Source organism: Zonotrichia leucophrys, chromosome Z, assembly GCF_028769735.1.
Source record: "Zonotrichia leucophrys gambelii isolate GWCS_2022_RI chromosome Z, RI_Zleu_2.0, whole genome shotgun sequence".
Taxonomy (NCBI): Eukaryota; Metazoa; Chordata; class Aves; order Passeriformes; family Passerellidae; genus Zonotrichia; species Zonotrichia leucophrys.
The window spans coordinates 14,142,800-14,161,437 of NC_088200.1; the positions used below are offsets into that span (position 1 = coordinate 14,142,800).

At 39.1% G+C, this 18,638-nt stretch overlaps 1 protein-coding gene across 8 annotated transcripts in view; it reads left to right on the forward strand.

Annotated features, from left to right (window-relative positions):
• Window positions 1-9,885, forward strand: part of NREP (neuronal regeneration related protein) — a 20,970-nt gene extending 11,085 nt beyond the window's left edge. For all 8 annotated transcript variants that reach the window (XM_064736052.1, XM_064736051.1, XM_064736050.1 and 5 more), the window contains 2 exons: window positions 4,738-4,815; window positions 8,205-9,885. In XM_064736052.1, the coding sequence (XP_064592122.1) occupies window positions 4,738-4,815; window positions 8,205-8,327 (201 nt within the window). In that variant the 3' untranslated portion in view covers window positions 8,328-9,885. The remainder of the gene's footprint in view (window positions 1-4,737; window positions 4,816-8,204) is intronic.
• The last annotated feature ends 8,753 nt before the right edge of the window (window positions 9,886-18,638 follow it).

Below are 18,638 nucleotides of genomic sequence, written 5' to 3' on the forward strand. Positions count from 1 at the left end.
ATTTCTGTGGGGAAATCTTCCTCAGTGAGCCTGTTACAGAATCAGGCTATCACAACAGCAGCCTCCCATTTCATCATGAGTACAGCTTCTTAAACATAACAAAGGCTCATCAAAACTTTAAGGACTCAGTGAAATAAGGAGTAATGATGAGTACTCTTGATGTAGCTTTGTCCTAGCCCTCTCCAGAAGGTCTAGAAAATAAAAGCTTTGACTGATAGAATACTTCTGTCCAACTAAACTCTCCAAAAGCAGTAACCATTCAGCTGACAGTTGCTGTATTTATTAAATCCTGTGTGCTAGGTTAGGAACACAGGAGATATATGTATTTTGTACTTTCATAATGTTTCCCTCATAGTCTTAAAAATAAATTGCTGAGGATGGGAGCATTAGTTTATCCTTTGAACTGAGGCAAAAGCTTTGAGCCTAGCACAAGCTTTCCCTCCGGTTTGGTTTAAAAAAGAATTAGTGAGGTTTTCATTCACAAAATTATTTATTTAGTGTTTGAGTAGTGGTGCAGTAAGATTGTGTATGCATTTGGATTGTGATTGTTGGATGTTGGTTAGAAAGAAAATGTTTTACTGCAGTGGGAGGCATTTGGGGGAATTAAAAAGTACATGGTAGGATGTGCTGTGAAACATACATCTACAGCTCAAACTAGCTGGTAACTAAGAAATTTTAAAGAAATGTGGGTACAGAAATGAGAAGCAGTGCTCCTTTTTCTTATACAGCCCACTCTCAGGAGGAGGGTGGCCTCTCTCCCTTTCTCTGTTCTGGATTAGGCACAGAGGGCACTCAGTCCTCAGAGCTGCTCACTGCTGCAGAGAGAACATGCATACCTCTTTCTTTCCTTCTTTTTCCCACACACCTCTTATCATTCTACTCCTATGTTCCTCAGCATGTGGCCATCTGTGTTTGCTATTACACTGCTAATCCATATAGTAAATATTTTTCTTTTTTTTTTCCTTTCCTAGGCAGAATTATTGGACATGGTCACTTTTTATTTGGAATTAGGATCTACAGCACTTGTCATCATTTCCTTTTTGTTTTCACTTCCCCCTGCCTCACAATTGGTTTATAAGACAACGAGATTACCTGAAGCTTCTCTAAAAGGTGGTTGCTGATTTCCTCAGAGCAGTTGCTCTTCAATTAACTTTTAGTTAAGAAATCAAGAGTGCAGCTGAATACCACTCTACATCCTGAATAAGACTTGATTGCAAGAATTCAGTTGAGGTTCACATGGGGGAAAAAAGGAAAAAAAATTTAGAAAAAATAATTATAAGGGTTTTCTCAATTGTTTCTTAACTATAAAAACTTCAGGAATGTTTAACAGGAGTATACTCATTTTAGTAAGTTAACATGCCATAAATCTGGGGTTTTTTGCTGTTGATCAATTTATGTGAATGTTTGAAAAATGCTCTTAGTGAATAGGAATGAAGAGTGGGTACCAAATAAATGTTAGCATTTTGATGTGACTTTTAGTGTATGTTAAGTTCAGCTCTGTTCAAATTATTTAATGTATCTGTTTTAAGGCTTGGCAAAAGACTGTACTCCCTTACCACTGTTCTTTAAGAAAGCATGGCTTAAAATGGAAAAAAATCCAGGAATTAGAATTTTGAAATGTTGGTAAAACAGAGCAAGAGCAAAAGAGTTTCTCAGTCTGCTGGCCAAAGGACTAAAATGGACTCTGCTGGTTTTTAACCCTCCTGGTTTGAAAAAACCCAAGTTGAAACAACCCAAAAAGCTATCAGTACTTCTGGAATCGGAGAGATCTGGTAAACAGACTAGGCATTTATTTGCCTCCATTTTTGCTCTTCTGTAATATTAAAATGCATTATTTGTATCTTTTCAGGAGACTGGAGGCTACAAAATTGAACACATAGACAACCCATAATTCCCAGTTTTCAAGCTGGCCTCAATGTTTAAGGCAGAATTGCATGTTGTTGTGTCTCAGGTAGCTCTTCCCACATCTGATGGTTCATGGATGAAGCTTCCTGGCTTGACTGTCTGGCTAATGAGGATCAAACAGTGAGGCTATCAGTGTGAGTCAGCATTATGCAGACTTGCAGAAACTGTACTTTTCAATCCACCCTAAAGCTCAGTAATTCCGTTTTGAGTCCTGATACTTTGGTTATTTAAGCCAAGCCTGCGCTTGCATAACAGTCACACAGGAAGTACTAAGAAATGAAAATTTGGTGTGTTTCAATGGAAGCATTTATTTAGAAGTGTTTGCTTCATGCTAACAGCTGGAATGTTGTAACCCTTCCATCCTACTCTGTAATGGAGCATTGCTTTCCTCTCTCATAGCTCATCTTGCAACATTTATATCAGTACTTTTGAGCTGCTGTAACTGAATTAATGTTCTATGTGTTTTTCGAATAGCCTAGTTTTCAGTATATTTGAACTTCTAAGTAGCTTCTGCATTTATAAAGCACAGCAAGATGTCATGGTTTGTTTTATATCTTTTTTTCTTTTTCTCCTTCTGGTGAATTACAGTAAATCTATAGTGGACTTCTCTACACCAGCATCTTTTTTTTTTGCATTCCAGAATCTTCCTCCACTTGGCCAGATTCCAAGCCATGATTCTCCAGCCTTTCAGCATTGCTCCTAATGTCCTTTGTCCATTCAGGGCTCTGATACAGTCCTAGCAGAACAGTAACTTCATATGAAATACGTCCATGTGATTATTATCTACCAATATGGGCCACAGTATTTGTTTTTGAAGAAGAAAAAAGGATATTATGGATTTTTTTTTAACAGAGAATTATTATGAAAGATTGTTTGGGGATAATGTGGGGTATTCTGCAGGTGATAGGTTTTGGGGTTTGTTTTTTTTAAACCCTGGAGCATAGCTGTGAGCTCATCTTACACTTTACACCTTTTCCCTCCTGCCTCATTCCCAAAATCCACCCACAAACTGCAACTCCTCCAAGTTTTTATGAATTTAATTTAAAGAATCCTTTCTTTTTCATCTAACTTCTGTTGCTTATTTTATTCCTATTAGGTTGTTAATAGGGATAGCACAGCCCATAGTCTAACCTAAATACATCTCAGACTCCATGGAAAATATACAAGTTTGTATTCATGATAATGACTAATTCAGCATTCTGATGCTTATGTGATCCTCTCATATACATTTTGTATACTTTGCTGGTGTGAACAGCATGTCCTGTGGTAGAGCTGAACTCCTACTGCTATTTCCCACCACAGAAAGTATGACTACACAATAAAATCAAGACATAATTGCAGAAGGAATAACAAGTGATTATAAATAGCGACAGAAAAGCTCAGAGGTTACTTGATATCTTTCATACATGTGTTCAAATATTCAGAGTGAGCATTAACTGAATTCACAGAGTGCCCTGTGCCTCACATTGGTTATTTTATGTCAAACACACCCAGAGAGCTGAACTGACTTGTCTGACACCTCAGATATGAAAAAAATCTGTTGCTTTAATCCGTAGAAAGTACTGTTTGTACTGCAGAAAAGCACAGGAGAATGTACAAAGCAGGCACTGCCTTGAGTTTTGTGTTTTAAATTTCTCTCCTCTGTATTTTTCTCCTCTGCATTATAGAAGAGTTCAGTATTTTCTATTGGGAAGAAGATTTAAATACTCTTCCAATATTTTCTCCAGGATAGAACTAGTCCAGTTGTGACAGCTAATAGTCAACATGCATCTCCCCAGGAATGAAAACTTTTCTCATGTTTCAGTATATGCACAGGAGCAAGAGAATGGGTAAAACTGGCCCAGCGCTTACTTAACTGACTATGAAAGTTTTGATTTCCAAAGTGGAAAGAAATCTGAATGGTGTGATTTATAATGGCTAGCTCAAAACACTGATAGTTTGACATGCTGGCATCATGCTGAAAGAATTCAATTCTCCCAACTCCAAGAGCCCAGGAGAATGACCCAGCAAGAAAATAAATTTAAGAATTTCAGCATTGGATGTAACTTGCACCTGAAAACTTGGTGTTTTTGAGACTGAGATGATGAGATATTCTGATCTTAATCTTGAAGATGAAGATCATCTTGAGCCTGAGATATTAATCTTGTTATTTGTTCACTTTAACCTCTACTGTAGTCAGTGCCCAGCTTTGAATCTTGCCCGTTTTACTTTGAAAAATTTTCCTGTGGACAGCACCTTGTAGGACGGCACCTTAACTGTTGAATCCTGCTGCCAGCTACTTTATTGTATGTGTTTTACAATGGGTTGGAATTTCTTTAATGTGGAAAATGCAGGGAGCTAACACGGAATTCTAACTTTTTCAAGTTATGCGTTCTAGTTTACCAGTCATTGTGAAAGGATATCAAAGGTATGGTGCTCTTGTCACCTACAGTCATCAGCAAAGATAATGAACTTCATTAAGCAGCCCTTTGCCAGTGACCTGTGGAAAAGGGAATGGACAAGGTTTTCTTACAATATCCTCAGCAAGTTCATTAGTACAGACATCCTCTATAAAAAATTTATTAAAGATATTTAAAAAATACATTCTATACTCTTTTAATTTTTTTTAAAGTATCAGTTGAATGTGGGCAAACATAAAACAATGTAGTTGAAATGCTCTAGAGACAGATGTTGTCATGGGTACAAAATATATGTACTAAACATTAAACACCCTGGGCCAAGCTGTACTGACATTAGACTTGTTTTAGTGACGTGGTCTGTCACATGAACACCACTGCATTTAATGAATCTCTCTTTGTTATTAAGATCTTGTATATATTTATGTCACTACAGGTTTATCAGCCAGGTTCAATGATTTGGATGAGCCAGATGATCTTTCCAACCAGCCGTGGGGATGGGGGATTTCCAAAGGTAAAGTTATTTATGTAATTTCTTTCATATAAGAAATAGTTTGCTAAGACAAAAGTCTTTGGGAAAAAAAAATTAAAATGGAAAGTTCAATGGATTTTATTTTACAACCACTTGAAGAAAGTAGCCAGCACTCCTGATTTCATCACGAGTCTCATGTTGCTCTGTTTTTCCTAAAGCCTTGGCCCCTTGCACCATGCAGTTAACTGAAGAGCTCAGTTTTCATTTTATAATTATGTTTTTAGCCTTCAGGTTTGCAGAAAACATGGACTCTTGTTGGCTGCACACCAGAAGGAAAACATGCTAATTTTCAAAGGCTCCTATTTCTTAAGCCTGTCTCTTGATTTTACAAGCTAGACATCTGAGTTTTGAATGCTTAATTTTGGCAATGCTTTCCTAGCAATGCAGATGAAAAAGTCAATGATAATGCAGCAGGAGGAACTGGGTGGTATTGCTTATCTTTTATTAAGCATCTTGCTTGTGGGTTACCTGACTTGAGTAACAAGCATACAAAGCCTGAAAATTTTCATCTGAGTTTGACAAGAAGTACCACATACAAAGGCAGAAGATGTGGTTCATCAGACAGCGTTAATAAGATTTTATTCTGTTACCATTACTGGTTTAAAAATGGAACTGGACAGGAAATTTCAGTAGTGAAAGATAAAGATTATGCAGAACCACGTGCATGATGTACATGTTTTATTTTCATATTCCCTTTCAATTACTGGCTCAAGCAGGTAAGTAAAGAAGAGAACACACGGAAAATTGTTTTGATTAAGTTTCAGTTAATAACTAGGCTTCTGCTCATTGTTAACAAAACTCTGCTATTGTTCCATATGGATAACACTATATTTTCCTCTACTCTTTCTCCTCTACAAGGGAACTTCTAAAGTTTATAGGTGGGGTATTTGCAGCCTCATGTGCCAGCCTGCCAGTCTTTAAACTAGCATTAATGGCAGTACTGTGATTCTTAGCATTCACAGTATTCCAGAAGTTCAGCTGAGAAGGCTGGTACCAGTGCCAGAGCCTGATTAATGTGCTCTGTAGGGTCAATCTTACATCAAATGAATTTGCTAATTTTGTGAATCAGCTGTGTCTTAACTAGATGATTTTTATTCAAAATGCTAAGTTAGAAGCTTTCAGTAAGTTGTCATTCATCATTAAACAAAGTTTCTCCTAAAGCACAGGAATGAAACTGTGCAGTATGTGCAGCATAGCAACAATGCTGCATTATATTGGATTTATGAATAGCTGTGGGTTTAGGCTGTACATAGTTTAAAATAAAATGTTCTCAGAAAGGATAATGGTTTCTCAACTAGCCAAAACATATTATAAATCTTTTTCCCTTTTAAAGTTACTGGATTCCTGCTTTTAAAATACAATTTTTTTCCTAGCCTTTATGTAATTCTTCAGAAGATATTTGGCATGTGCTAGTACAACAACCAGTTTTTAGAACTAGCTCCAGATTTTATTGAGCTAGTCAATATCATAATTGACATTCAAAAGCAATTTCAATATTGATTGCACATAGTTCAGCTTCCAGCAGAGAATCATCTTTAACAGAAACTGTGCATATTTGGAAATTTTTTCATTTGTACTATAAAATTAATTAGGATAAATTGGTGAAAAAAACTGCAGAAAGTTTTGAGTCCTTTAGATGAGTGCTTTTATCTACTCAATGCTAAATAGCTTGAACTTCTGAAAATATAAAGTAAAATACATAAATTTTTTATAACTATTATTTGAGATAAAAGTGGGGGGTTTTGTTTTTGTTTTTTTTTTTAATTTTATTTTCATGCAACAAACAAACATAAAAGGCTTCAGTTCTTAATGACGGTTTATTTCCAGACGTAGAAGGGTCACATGGGACTTTATATCTCATGATTGTATGGCAGGATTTCAGGACTGAGATTGTTTTCACAGCTGAAAAGGAACTGCCCAACACAATGCTTTTGGAAATTTGCCCAGACCTTTGGTCTGTGTGGTGTGCCTGTTTGCATGTGTAAGTTTCTAGTTTTCCCTTTGTATCCTGTAATGATACACAAGTAACAAATTTAGCAAAACAAAAATAACTAAAAATATTATCATGAGGATGGAATTTTCTAGAGTACTTTGAGGAAACCTATTTGAGCAGTCACTAAAATTTAAATGTTATTTTCTCATTTTGAAATTCTTGCAAAATACCTATATTGGCTCTAGCAAATATACGTTACAACTCCTTACGCTTCTGCACATGTACTGACCAAATCCTGCTCCTTTACTCTATTTCTTGGTGCCCCAAAGGAACAGGTTACCAGCTGTCTCCAGAAAGGGATTTTGCTCTGTGCTCAGCCTGAAAACTGCTCCTGTGTGCAGTGCAGAACTCCATGGGGAGTTCATCTACCTAAAACCAAAAGCTGTCCTGTACACTGTGATAAAGAGAGGGAGGGCCATGGGATGGCTTCATTCCCAGCACAAGTAAATGTAGCAAGTATGAACATCCCAGTGAAGACTCTGGGTTTGAAGAAAGGAAAATTGCTGAAAATTGCACTTTATTGATGATTGGGAAACTGCCATGTGTTTAATTCCCAATTCAGAAATGCACATCAGAAAAAAAAGTGAACTTGGAGAAGATAACTTTAATTTCTTAAACAAAGAGAGATATTGAGCTTATGTGACAAACACATCCTAAACAATATGAGCAATAAAACACCTTTACAATTCTTACCACTTAAACACAAAAGCCACAGATTTTCTTTTTCTTTTTATCTTCAGCTAAACAAATTATTTTTGTTTCAGATCCCATAGTGACATATAATCAGCAAAGTACTTTAGGCATGTTCTTAGCCTTTAGACTTCATTCTGAGGCTTAAAATGAAGCATATTTTTAAATACTGTTTAAAAACTTTGCTGAATGGACTGTATTAAAATGTGTGGTTACAAAGATCTGAGGCAGCTGGCTCATATTGGAACACCACTTCCTTACCTGCTCAGAACAAGAAAACACTGCAGTTTTTTTAGTGTGCTCTTTCTGGTGGATTAATGTAGGGAAGTGACTTAGTAGTATATGTTGGTTGCTTAATTAGTAAAGTTTTTTAAAAATGAGACGTCTAACCTGGAAAAAGTTCTCATAATATTAAGATGATATTTCATAAATAAAATGTACTTTCATGTTGGATCTTCTGCATTTTTTGCTGCTAGGACACATTCGTCCATGGCCACGTGAAATGCTTTTCTCAGATGCTGCAAGAACTTCCTGGTTTTCAAACATCCCTGTGTTCTCTGTGGCATCAGGTGCTTCAGTCATGTTTAGTAGCTGAACTAAAGCTAGGGAACTAGGGAAACTTTAGGATGAGAGAAGGGAGCATGCCACCAAACAAAGCACAGCTAATATCACTTTTTCCTCTCCACAGGGAAATCTCCCCATCTCGAAGGAAGTGAATCGCAAGAAAAGTGAGGTGGAGGGGGCGCGCCTGGCTCCAGCAAGTGGCTATGGACAACATTTCACCAAAATCAATTACCTCTACTCTTTTTAAACATAATTTCTCCATTCGTATTACATATGATGTATGGGTTTGATGAGGTCATGGTGTCATATATTGGAAATTGTTTCTGTGTAAATCATCAAGTGTAAGAAGAAACTATGGGACTCTGAGCCTTGCTTTAGAGAATAACAGTGGACAAACGTGTACCATAAAAACTAGTTTTTAACATTCTAACTCAAGCGAAAGCTCTCAGAATTTCACACTGTGAATCCATGTTTACAAACATTACAGGTGGGCCCTCAGGCCTGGTTCTACCACAGCAATGTCTTTCACTACTCAAACTCCACAGCTCACACACAACCGGTAAACCACTCTCTCCATTTCCACCAACCCAAACTGCTTCTTGCAGAGGCTGAGAGTCCCCCTTTTTTTTCATTTAGATGTAACAAGCCTAGTAGTTTATTTTCATCGATTGTCTGTATATCTATATTTTATCCATGTACTCTTTTGATGTATAGAAGTAGTATGAAACTCATGGTTTCCTTGTGGTAAGTGATCGTGATGCTGCCACGGGATTTGAGACACTGATGAATGGTGCTATTTTGGACTTTAAATATGCTCCTTGGCAAGGTAGCTCTGATGGAGTTATTTTTTATTTCCATGTTCTGAGAGGGTGTTGGTACTTTGTTTTTCTGAATGTTGTTCTTTAGACTGGACTGACTTGTTTACTTGTGTCTTCAGTGTGGCTTTCTTATTCAGTGCTGTAGGTGAGTAACTACTTATAGTGTACAAGTGAGGAACTGATTCCCTATCAGTGTCCACTCACAAACATGCAGTTATAGTGGGAGCAATCACAAAACTGTAATTTTCGTAAAATCTCCCTTCTGACTCCTAACCACCTTATGGAGAAAGATGAGCAATAATTTTCCACCAACTTCTCAAAATCTCTTGATTTTTGTCTTTTTTTCTTACAAGCCTTTTTTAAAGAAGGGACAAGTTTTAATGTCCTCTTCAAATCCATAAACTAGGGGATATAGTAAGAAAAATACAGCAAATTTCTGGGAAGAGAAGTCCTAAAGGGGAAAGAGTACATTTCCACAGTACTGTCAACATGTGGAATTTACATTTTTGTTCTTGCTCCCAAACTACTATAAATACAAAATAACACTAACCACAAAACTAAGCAGTATCATCTACTCATGGAGTGTTGTTGTGTTAGACACAGTCTGAAAGCCCACCTTAATTTTTTATATGATTCTGTCTTTTAGCTATTCCTTTTACAGGGCAGGCCTTGTTCTGAACTGTCTTAGCTTCTGACTGTTAAATACCAATGCATGCACTGCACTTCTAGATTTCTTTCCTTTCCCTACCTTCTGTATCCCTTTCCTTGTGCACTCACTTTATTTTCCAATAGAATAGATACGTCTGCTGTGCTGTACATAGAGCAAGAAGTAATATTCAGCAGTTGTGGCATTTATGTATAGTTGCAGTTGTGTACTGCTGAAAATGCAGGCTTTTGTAACAATGTGATCTTTAATAATGCAAGTACCCAATGTATTTTAGCTATTTTAGTAGGATTTGTTCAATAAATATGCAAGCTCTAAGGGTAGCTGTGATGTGTCTCTTTCCTTATTACAATAAGGGCAAGGTTCCTGTTACCAATTGTTTTCACTTGTTCTTTTCCTGAATCCTGAAGTTTGTTTCAGGAATATCTGGTGAAGTAAAAGGTAATTCCTTTTGTTACTTGCTAAACAATAGCTATCAAGATAACTTAAATGCCAGACCTGGATCTGGGAAATGAAGGCTTGCTGGACAATGGCAGTGGCTTCCCACACTGCTGAGTGGCTGGGTCAGATGTGACACTCAATGCCATTTTTAGTAGCCCCAGGAGGACACTCTGGGGCTGTGCGTGGCAAATACAATATGCTTCATTTTCTACTTCTGGAAAACTGAATTAAAAGATTTTTTCCCTTGTGTGGTAATTTGGTTTAAAATAGTGTTGATACAGTGCCCTCTTAAACACAGTTTTTTTTTTTTTTAATTGGTGGAAAAGTAATACACACATTGCTGAGATTTAGAGCATATATTGGTTTCATAATAGTATAGATATAGTAGAGACAAAGATTATATAATAAACACTGTGATTAATAGAAGCTTGCAGAATAAGCACAGATGGCATACACTTCTGCATCTGCAATAGTGGCTGTGGTATACACGTAATATCAGATTCATAAGGCTTAAAAAAAAGGAAAAAAGTTATTGTTATTAGGCATTAAAAAAGAAAAAAATCATATGGCCATTTTAAAGAATGCCCCTCAGATTGAATACATGTATTTTCACATTTGGGATGAAGTGTAAAATTATATAAATGGAATTATTGGGGGGAAAAGCAGAGTGTACATGTCTCACAGTCAGTTGTTGCAGAACACCATGACCAGCTACTTTTTTACCTACCTCTTTAAATAATAATTTCTAAAATAGACTAGTAGAGTATTTTGAAATCATTATGGTCAAACAAATTGATCAGGAAACACTGGTTCCAACTTCAGACCTTTTTATAACATATCATGGAGAATCTAGTAAATCAGTAGTCATCCCTCAGCAAATCAAGCAAAAAATAAAACCCTGAAGATGAATTCTGAAATATAGAAATAGTTTTTAATCCTTGCTTTCATAAAGCATTTTAAGCTACACTGACAAAATCACTGATTAGGAACTAACTGTTTTTTACCATTGAGCATCATATTTTAAGTGAAGAGTAGGCCATAATGTTATGTGTTATCAATTGAATTCCAGTATTAAAAAAGCTCCATCATTAATTACCAAATGCTGAATACATTAATCATTACACTTAAGAGTTTGTGCCACTAACAGCATCCTGAGGATGTGTATTAAAAAATCTGATTTGTATTAAAAATTTTATTCATTGGAAGTTAGCTAAATTCTGTCTGCAAGCATATAAAACATGTGGAAACAATCATAAAAAATTTCAGTCAATAGTACTTTAGTGCCAGACTCTAATTACATTTCTAGTGTTAAAGCTGTGCTACCATATTACAAAAGATAAAAAATAAAATTAATATTCTGCATAAGAAGTTCAAACAGAGGAAGAAAATTTAAATAGAATGGAATGAGCCCAGATCTGTCTCATCAGCATTGTGTTCTTGTGAGTGTAAAAAAGAACATAACATGAGCAAGCCAAGTGAGGTAATGGTGTAAGCAACAGCCCATGATCTATATGCTAAAGCTAAAGACCCCTTTTTGTGGCCCTTCACATGCATGTGCACTAAGGTTCATCTTGAGCTCCTGTGAAGTAAGAGGAGAAATGCAGGAGCTTTGGGCTTTGCTGCTGCAGCCATGAAAACCTGGGTAACTTACATTCCACTGCAGAGAAAACAAAGACCAGGAGGAGGAAAAAGGGGGGAAAAAAGAAATAGACATGGAGAGAAATACAGCAAGCAATTAAGGAGAAATAAGAAATTCAGAACTTGAGCCTGTCTGGAGCCTGTCTGAACTGGAGCTCCAGAGGTGCAAGGCTTGCAGAGAGAAAACATAAGTGTGACATTCCAGTTTGGAACAGCTATTTTCCTTCACAGATACAGACCTGTGAAATGCCCTGTTGAAAACAAGCAGGAATAAACCCTGGCTTTATGAGACAGTTGTTAATGGGGGTTTTTTTTCCCCATGAAATTTTGTGAGTGAGGAGCTGCCAGAGAGGTGGCAGGCTGGTATCACCCCCCGGAAAAAAACATAGCAGGACAAGACAGTCTTGGCCAGTGGTGCCAGGGGTAGGGTGCAGGCTTATCCCAGCTTGGATCTTGATCTCTAGCACTTTTTCTGCCTAGGGACATGTCTGGCAAAGTTGAGACAGTGGCCCCCACACTCAGAGCCTGTGTCCTAGTCCTGGACTAAGTAGGGGAACCTGGTGTAACAGAGCAGACACACTGCAGTTTGTATCACCCTGAAGGAAGAGCCCGTATTTGAATACTCAAATGCTACCTGCTTATGCTTCGGGGGGGGGGGGGGGGGGGGGGGGGGAAGAAAGAAAGAAGAAAAAAAAAAGGAAAAAAAGAAAAAAATACATCCTGCATTTATAGTTCAACTGGTATGTAAACATAACCCAGAATCTTCAGGTATCCTACTAGCACAGTGACAATCCTGCTGGCCTACACCTACCCATCTGAACTATTTTGTAAGTGCATCCAGAACTACCATCTGTCTGTCAGGGTATGGCCAGAGCACAAAGTGCTGTGTAGGTTGCTGTAAATTATCTCAGGAAGCAGAGTAACTGCAAAATCAGCACTGCCTGGGGAGAAAAATAGTCAGAAAAGGATGCTCATGCTCTTTGTGTATTCATTTCTATCTTGTCATTCCTGATGCTGACTGGGTGCCTTAGCTTGATCTCACCAATCAATTTGTAACATTTCAGAGCAGCTTAACTCTATTCCTGCTCTGAGGGCTCTGATTTGGTGTTTTAAGTTGTGGGTTTAAAGCTTTCACCCTGTATGTCACTTGGTGTGTGCTGCTTTTCAGAGCTCTCAGATTCTTGTGACTCGTAATATTTTCCAGCTGGTGATTCCAGAGGAAGAGATGTGATCCAACAGCTGATGTTTTATACAAAGAAAGACTATCCTGTTTGCACAGCACTGTTTCAAATTCATATTGCACGTGTCCAAAGTCAAACCCATGAATCTGTCCAGACAGAAAATCGTTTTACTGGGAATTTTATTTTGTGTAACTTAAAACAGATCCCGAAGGTTCCAAAAAGTCACAGCACCTGGGACTTCTCTTTTCTAGGACACAGCCTCAAGATGAAAGGGCTGTACATGTTTCTTGTGCATTTTTTTCCTGTACTCTCAGGTGGTTTTTTTGCAGTCTCAAATCTCTAGTTGATCTCAACAGACTTTGATGGATAAATATAAGAGTGCAGAAAGATCTTTGTGATATAATTTCTCCATTCAACACTGTATCTTCCCCAAAGCTACTTTTCTCAGCTGCAAATTTTACTGTGTGTTCCTAATAAAACTCTCTGTACCTGTCCATTCAAGACCTACCACAAGCCATCCAGCTTTCTTCCACCAAATTACTGGACAGCAAGCCCTAAAGGCTGCTGTGTTCTCAACCAGGCTGCCACAGGTTTTACAGCTACATCTAGATTTGCTTTCCCACCGGTTATGCAATCATTCTGCTCACTGGCTGAAGTGCTGCTGCTGGAGTTAAGTGTGTCAGCAGGCTGCCAGGACAGCCCTGCTCCGCAGCCTTGGCTCCCCTGTGACTCATTTTGGCTTGGTCACTTTTTCCCCTCCAGTGCCGCTCGCTCGGAGGTGAGTTCCTGCCCGTGAGTCATCGGCGTGGCTGTGGAGCCCTGTCTGCTGAGGGCCCCTGGGAGGCCCAGGAGCCAGAATGTTTCCGGCACAGACTCGGTTCAGCCGATCAAAACCACCTGCAGCCTCTAACAAATTCACAGGCCCTTTGCTTTCTTTTCAAGTTCGAAAAATTCTCGGTGTTTCCTTGGTAGCCCACCCAAGCTGGCAGCGCTGCTTACAGGAAGGTTGCATGAGGACAGGGCTGCATGTGGCAAAAACACCCTTAAAAAAAAAAAAAAAAAAAAGAGAGAGAAAAGAAAAAAGAAAGGGGAGGGAGGGTACAAAAAAGGATGTCTGAACACTGTGTTTGTAAATAAACAGCAGTAAGTTATCAGTAACTTAACTGTAGCAGCAGGAAACAGTTCTGTCAGATTCTGGAAAGCCAGCCATGGCAGGAAATTGTTACGTAAAGTGGTAAAGTGCAAAACTGCTACTATTTAAAAGTGTACTTTGATCAACAAAGGGAGAAAAGATGCATTTCTTGCTTTTCCCTCTGAAATACATCAATATGAGCAACTTGAGGTAGCTCTTTTCAATAAGAGCAATTTGAGGTAGTGGGGAACCTCAAGTTAGCAGACTTGCAATTTGCTGTGACTGTTAAAGCTCACAACCTTGGCAGATCACACATGAGAGCAGAGGAAAGAAAGTGGGCATTGTTCCCCAAGTTTCATCTGCTGGGCATTATCCTGTCACTGAAGGGCCTGAACCTCTGAAACCAGAAGAGAGGAGCTGGACACTGGCAAGAGGGTGCAAAGCTGGGCACCCCGCCTCCCACCTTGCCAGAGCCCCAGCGCTCTCTGCAGGTCTCTGCTCCATTTTCCTTTGCCCAAAGGGTCCCCAAGAAGCAAGTTTCAGCCAGAAAAGCCCAAGCCTATCTGCTGTGAGTCATGAAACCTATCTACAGCCGCCAGGTGTATTTGATAACCCATGGACACATGTCCAGAGGCTGGGGAAAAGCTTGCTGAAGAGAAATGAGAGGAGGGGGATGGATTATCCCAGTCCTGGAAAGCAAGATAGTCCAAGATCTAGAAAGTAAGGAATGACTCACTGTGATAGAAAAGAGGTATCTTGATCAAAGCCTTTTCTATGATTAGTGGTATCTATCCTAATTTTCAATAAATTAAGGAGAATCCAAGGACCCTGCATGTCTAAATCACATGCCAAACCCAGGGATTTTAAAACAGTCAGCCATCCATCTGATCTCACACAGTGGTAAATGCTGAGCTATTCCACTGGAATTACCAGGCTGAATAAACAAGATCAAAACCAGGTTCATGGGGATGACCCAAAACTTTTGATGCACGTGTGAGGCAGACATTCCAGCTGGGTAAAGAAAACTGCAGACCTCAGCTCTCATAGTGTCACTGACATTGCCTTACAGACAGGCAGAGTTTGAGCAAAAGGGCATAACTCTGCTTGGGGTAGGCAAATCTCCCTCAGGTGGGCTTTGCCCATGCACACCACCCTGCCTTTCTACCCACCCTGGGGTGCTGAAAGGCAAACCTCAGGTGTTCTCTCCTTTCAGGGATGCTTGGCTGCTACTGATCAGAAACTGAAGCTCTCCATGCATTTTAAGTCCACAACTCTAATTGTGGATGGGTTTCCTTTATTACCAAGGTGATTGTGTTGTGATGTTCCCTCCTGACAGACTGAACTAGATTGAACTGACATAAGCCAGAGCTCAGTTTCTACTGGGAAGCTTTAAGACCCGCCTAAACAACACTTAATCAGCTATAAGGCATTTTTTGGGTAGTGAATAATTTTGTACTGCTTTAGGTGCTACAGGCCTCAGCAAGGATTCAGAACACACATCCCCTGAAAACTCAGATTTCTCCAGATGCTCTAATGGGCTGTGCATTGCTCTAATATGCTTGAAAGGTAAAAACAACCTGAGACCAGCATCAAGAACAGTTCTTGTCCTGCAGGGCCATAAAGAAGGCACAAGTTGCACACAATTCTCTTCCCTTGCACCAATTCCTTTACTGCAAAGCCAATGCACTTTTATTTTATGCCCCCACCTATTGGTTGTGTAAACACTCATATCAGAAATGTGAACAGCAATTCAAATTATAGATTGTGATGGAACAAACATCTTGTTTGTGGATAGTGCAGTAATGTTCTGTCCAGTGGCAGGTAAGGCAAGGTTTGTTCCTACTTCTGAAAACCATATGACTTTATGCTTATTTCAGACTGGTACACGTGGACCCACTTCAGAAAGCTGGCCTTCTTGAGCTTCTTGGAATCACACATGAAGTACTGAACCTGTTCCCGCACAGCCCATCAGCAAACCATCCCCATAAGCATAAACTCTCTTTTGAGAGGATAGAGTGCTGTTAAGGAAATGGATTTTTGAAGGCTGAGAGAATAATTACCTGTGTCCTTTATTTTTTTTCCCTTTGAAGAAGAACATAATGTTTTCTGGTTAACCTTAAAGTCTTGAACCCTAGAAAACATTATGTAATGTGTTATATTAGGAATATCATGCAAAACCAAGAGAAATAGTTCTCCATAGGCTTCACAGCAATAACAAACTATAAGGGATAGGCAGAAATTATAACTTCAGAGCATCTCATTTCAGTACTGTTAACCTGCATTAGAGTTTTTGACTCTATAATGAACAAAACTCTCCATACTCAGGGTGGTAGGTACATCTGAAAACATAACAAATATTTAAATTAGGTCATATTGCTACATTTTATGTAGATAATTTGTAGCACCAATATTTTTAAAGCAAACTGCCAGAACTAGGCTGGTGAACATCATACCAGCATTTCAGGAAACCCCCTCTGCAGCAATGGAGACAACAGGCCCAAGTTTTGCTGGATTATAAATAACCGGATTTGTCCTGGCTCTCTTGTGGATTATGCAAATTCAGTGTGGAAGAGGAAAACAGATTAGGGGCCTCATGTTGCCCATTTCTGAGCCAAGAGGTTGCTTTTACAGTACAGGTAGGAAGCAAAGGAGTAGGACAGGAATAGTTGCTGTCCCCCTGGGAGTGGGCAGATAAGTGAATGGTACATCTCTCCACTTCCTCTGCATCACAAAGCAACTCCTGTACCATAGAACAGATGCATTTGGCTAGTTTGGCATCCTAGGGGGCACAAACTGAGCACACTCAGTATGTCAGTGTGTCAAAGTAACTCAAGACCAGAATAGGTGTCTTTTCTCTGAGCCTGAGAACTGACTGGGCAGCAATCAGCTCTTTAAAACATTTTGGAGCTGTGTGTTCATGGCTAATTGGGACTGCACCACTCACCTTTGAGTTGGCAGGTCTCAACTAGTATTTCCTCAAAGTACACAGCTTCCATGCCAAGCCTGTGCCATTGACTGATTTTCTATTTAATTTGTGTTTTCAGAATGCTATGTGGGTGTTACTGAAAAGAAGGCAAATGAAAAGAAAGCAGGAGGTCAGGGAAACGACTTTATCCAATGCTCATTACTTGCTTGTCTTCTACTAGTTGCTAAAAATATTTTTCTTTCCCTGCCAGGAAACAAAAATACATATATCAATGTCTTGGGCCACGGCATTTGCAGGAGTATACACCTCACAATGCCAGTTTAAACAGTCATGGATGTCTGTGCTGTGCTATTTTCTTGATTTACTGCTGATTCCCTGGCACTTTTTCATAAGAAAAAGTAGAGAGAAAACCTAACAGTGGATGTGCTGTATGTCCCAACTTGATACCAACCCACACAGCACTCTCTGAGCACTCACAAAACTTATCGACTCTAATAAAAGCAAGCAGTTGTAAAAGGAGAGCTGAAATCCCCGAGGGATGAAGGCTAATGTCGGCACCAGAAAAGCCTGCTCCCCAGGGCCTGCACGCCTGTGCTGCTGGATGCAGGAGAGCCAGGAGGATGCATGCAGGAAGCCCTGGGGCAGCAGGAGGCTCCCCGAGGAACAACTGCAGTCCTTACAGAGGTGATATCTCTAAGTCCTTCTAAGTCGCAGCTCCTGATACACCAGCTGCTTTTGAAAAAGTAATTTTATGTTATCCCTGGCTTCTTTTTAATGTAAAGAAAGAGTGTAAGAGAAAATGATACTGATGATTTTGGAATGTGAGACGGTGCATAAATCCCTGACAGCAAGTTAAAAGTGTGCATTAAAAATAGCCCAAAGACCAGAGTGTGACACCAAAAAAAAGAGAAACTAGTCACGTTCACTGATTTCTTATGCCAACTACGGCAAGTCACTCTGTGTCACATCTAAAAGAATTCAAAAACCACAAACCATAACAACAATAAAACCAACAAGAGCAAGAAGAGAAAAACAAAAGAAACCAACTATGGGTTCCATGTTGGAGTGTACTTTTGGCATTCCAATTGTGTAATCTATCCCCACTTCCTTGCCCATTTTCATCAGCACTCCCCTATAAAACACAGCCTGCTTCCTTCCCAGCGGTGCTGCAGGGACGGCCCAGTCACTCTGAAATACTAAAAGCATGGCAGTCTGATACAGGGAAGTAGGAAAGCTACATGCAGTGGTTGTCATTATTTCTTTCTAAACACTGGCTCAAACGACAGATTGCTGACACTTCAGTACTCTACAAATATGAAATACCTGCTATAGCTAACCTGCCTCAACCCTCGGGCTTTTCCTCAGCTATATTCCTGTACTCTAGCAGCAATATTATTTGGGCTTAAAAAAAGTTGCTATTTCTCACTGTATATTCAGCCCTGTTTACTTGTGAGGAACATTTACATGTTTGCTGTATCCATTTGAGGTTTTGTTGTTTATTTGAGTCTACTCCTGATGTAAGTTTTTGAGTTAAAGTTACTCACGGCTTTCCAAAAATTCTGTCATACCCTTTAATAACAATAATCACTGTTGATATTCATAACTCAAATTACACCGACTAATGTAACCAAGGTTTTCCAAGCCCTTGTAATTCACCTTGGATGAGTTGCTTGCTAAGGCTATAAAGGTCTACTCATTGCTGATCATAAGGTATGGGATTTGGCCATTATTTTATCCTATCCCTAGGAATATATTCCT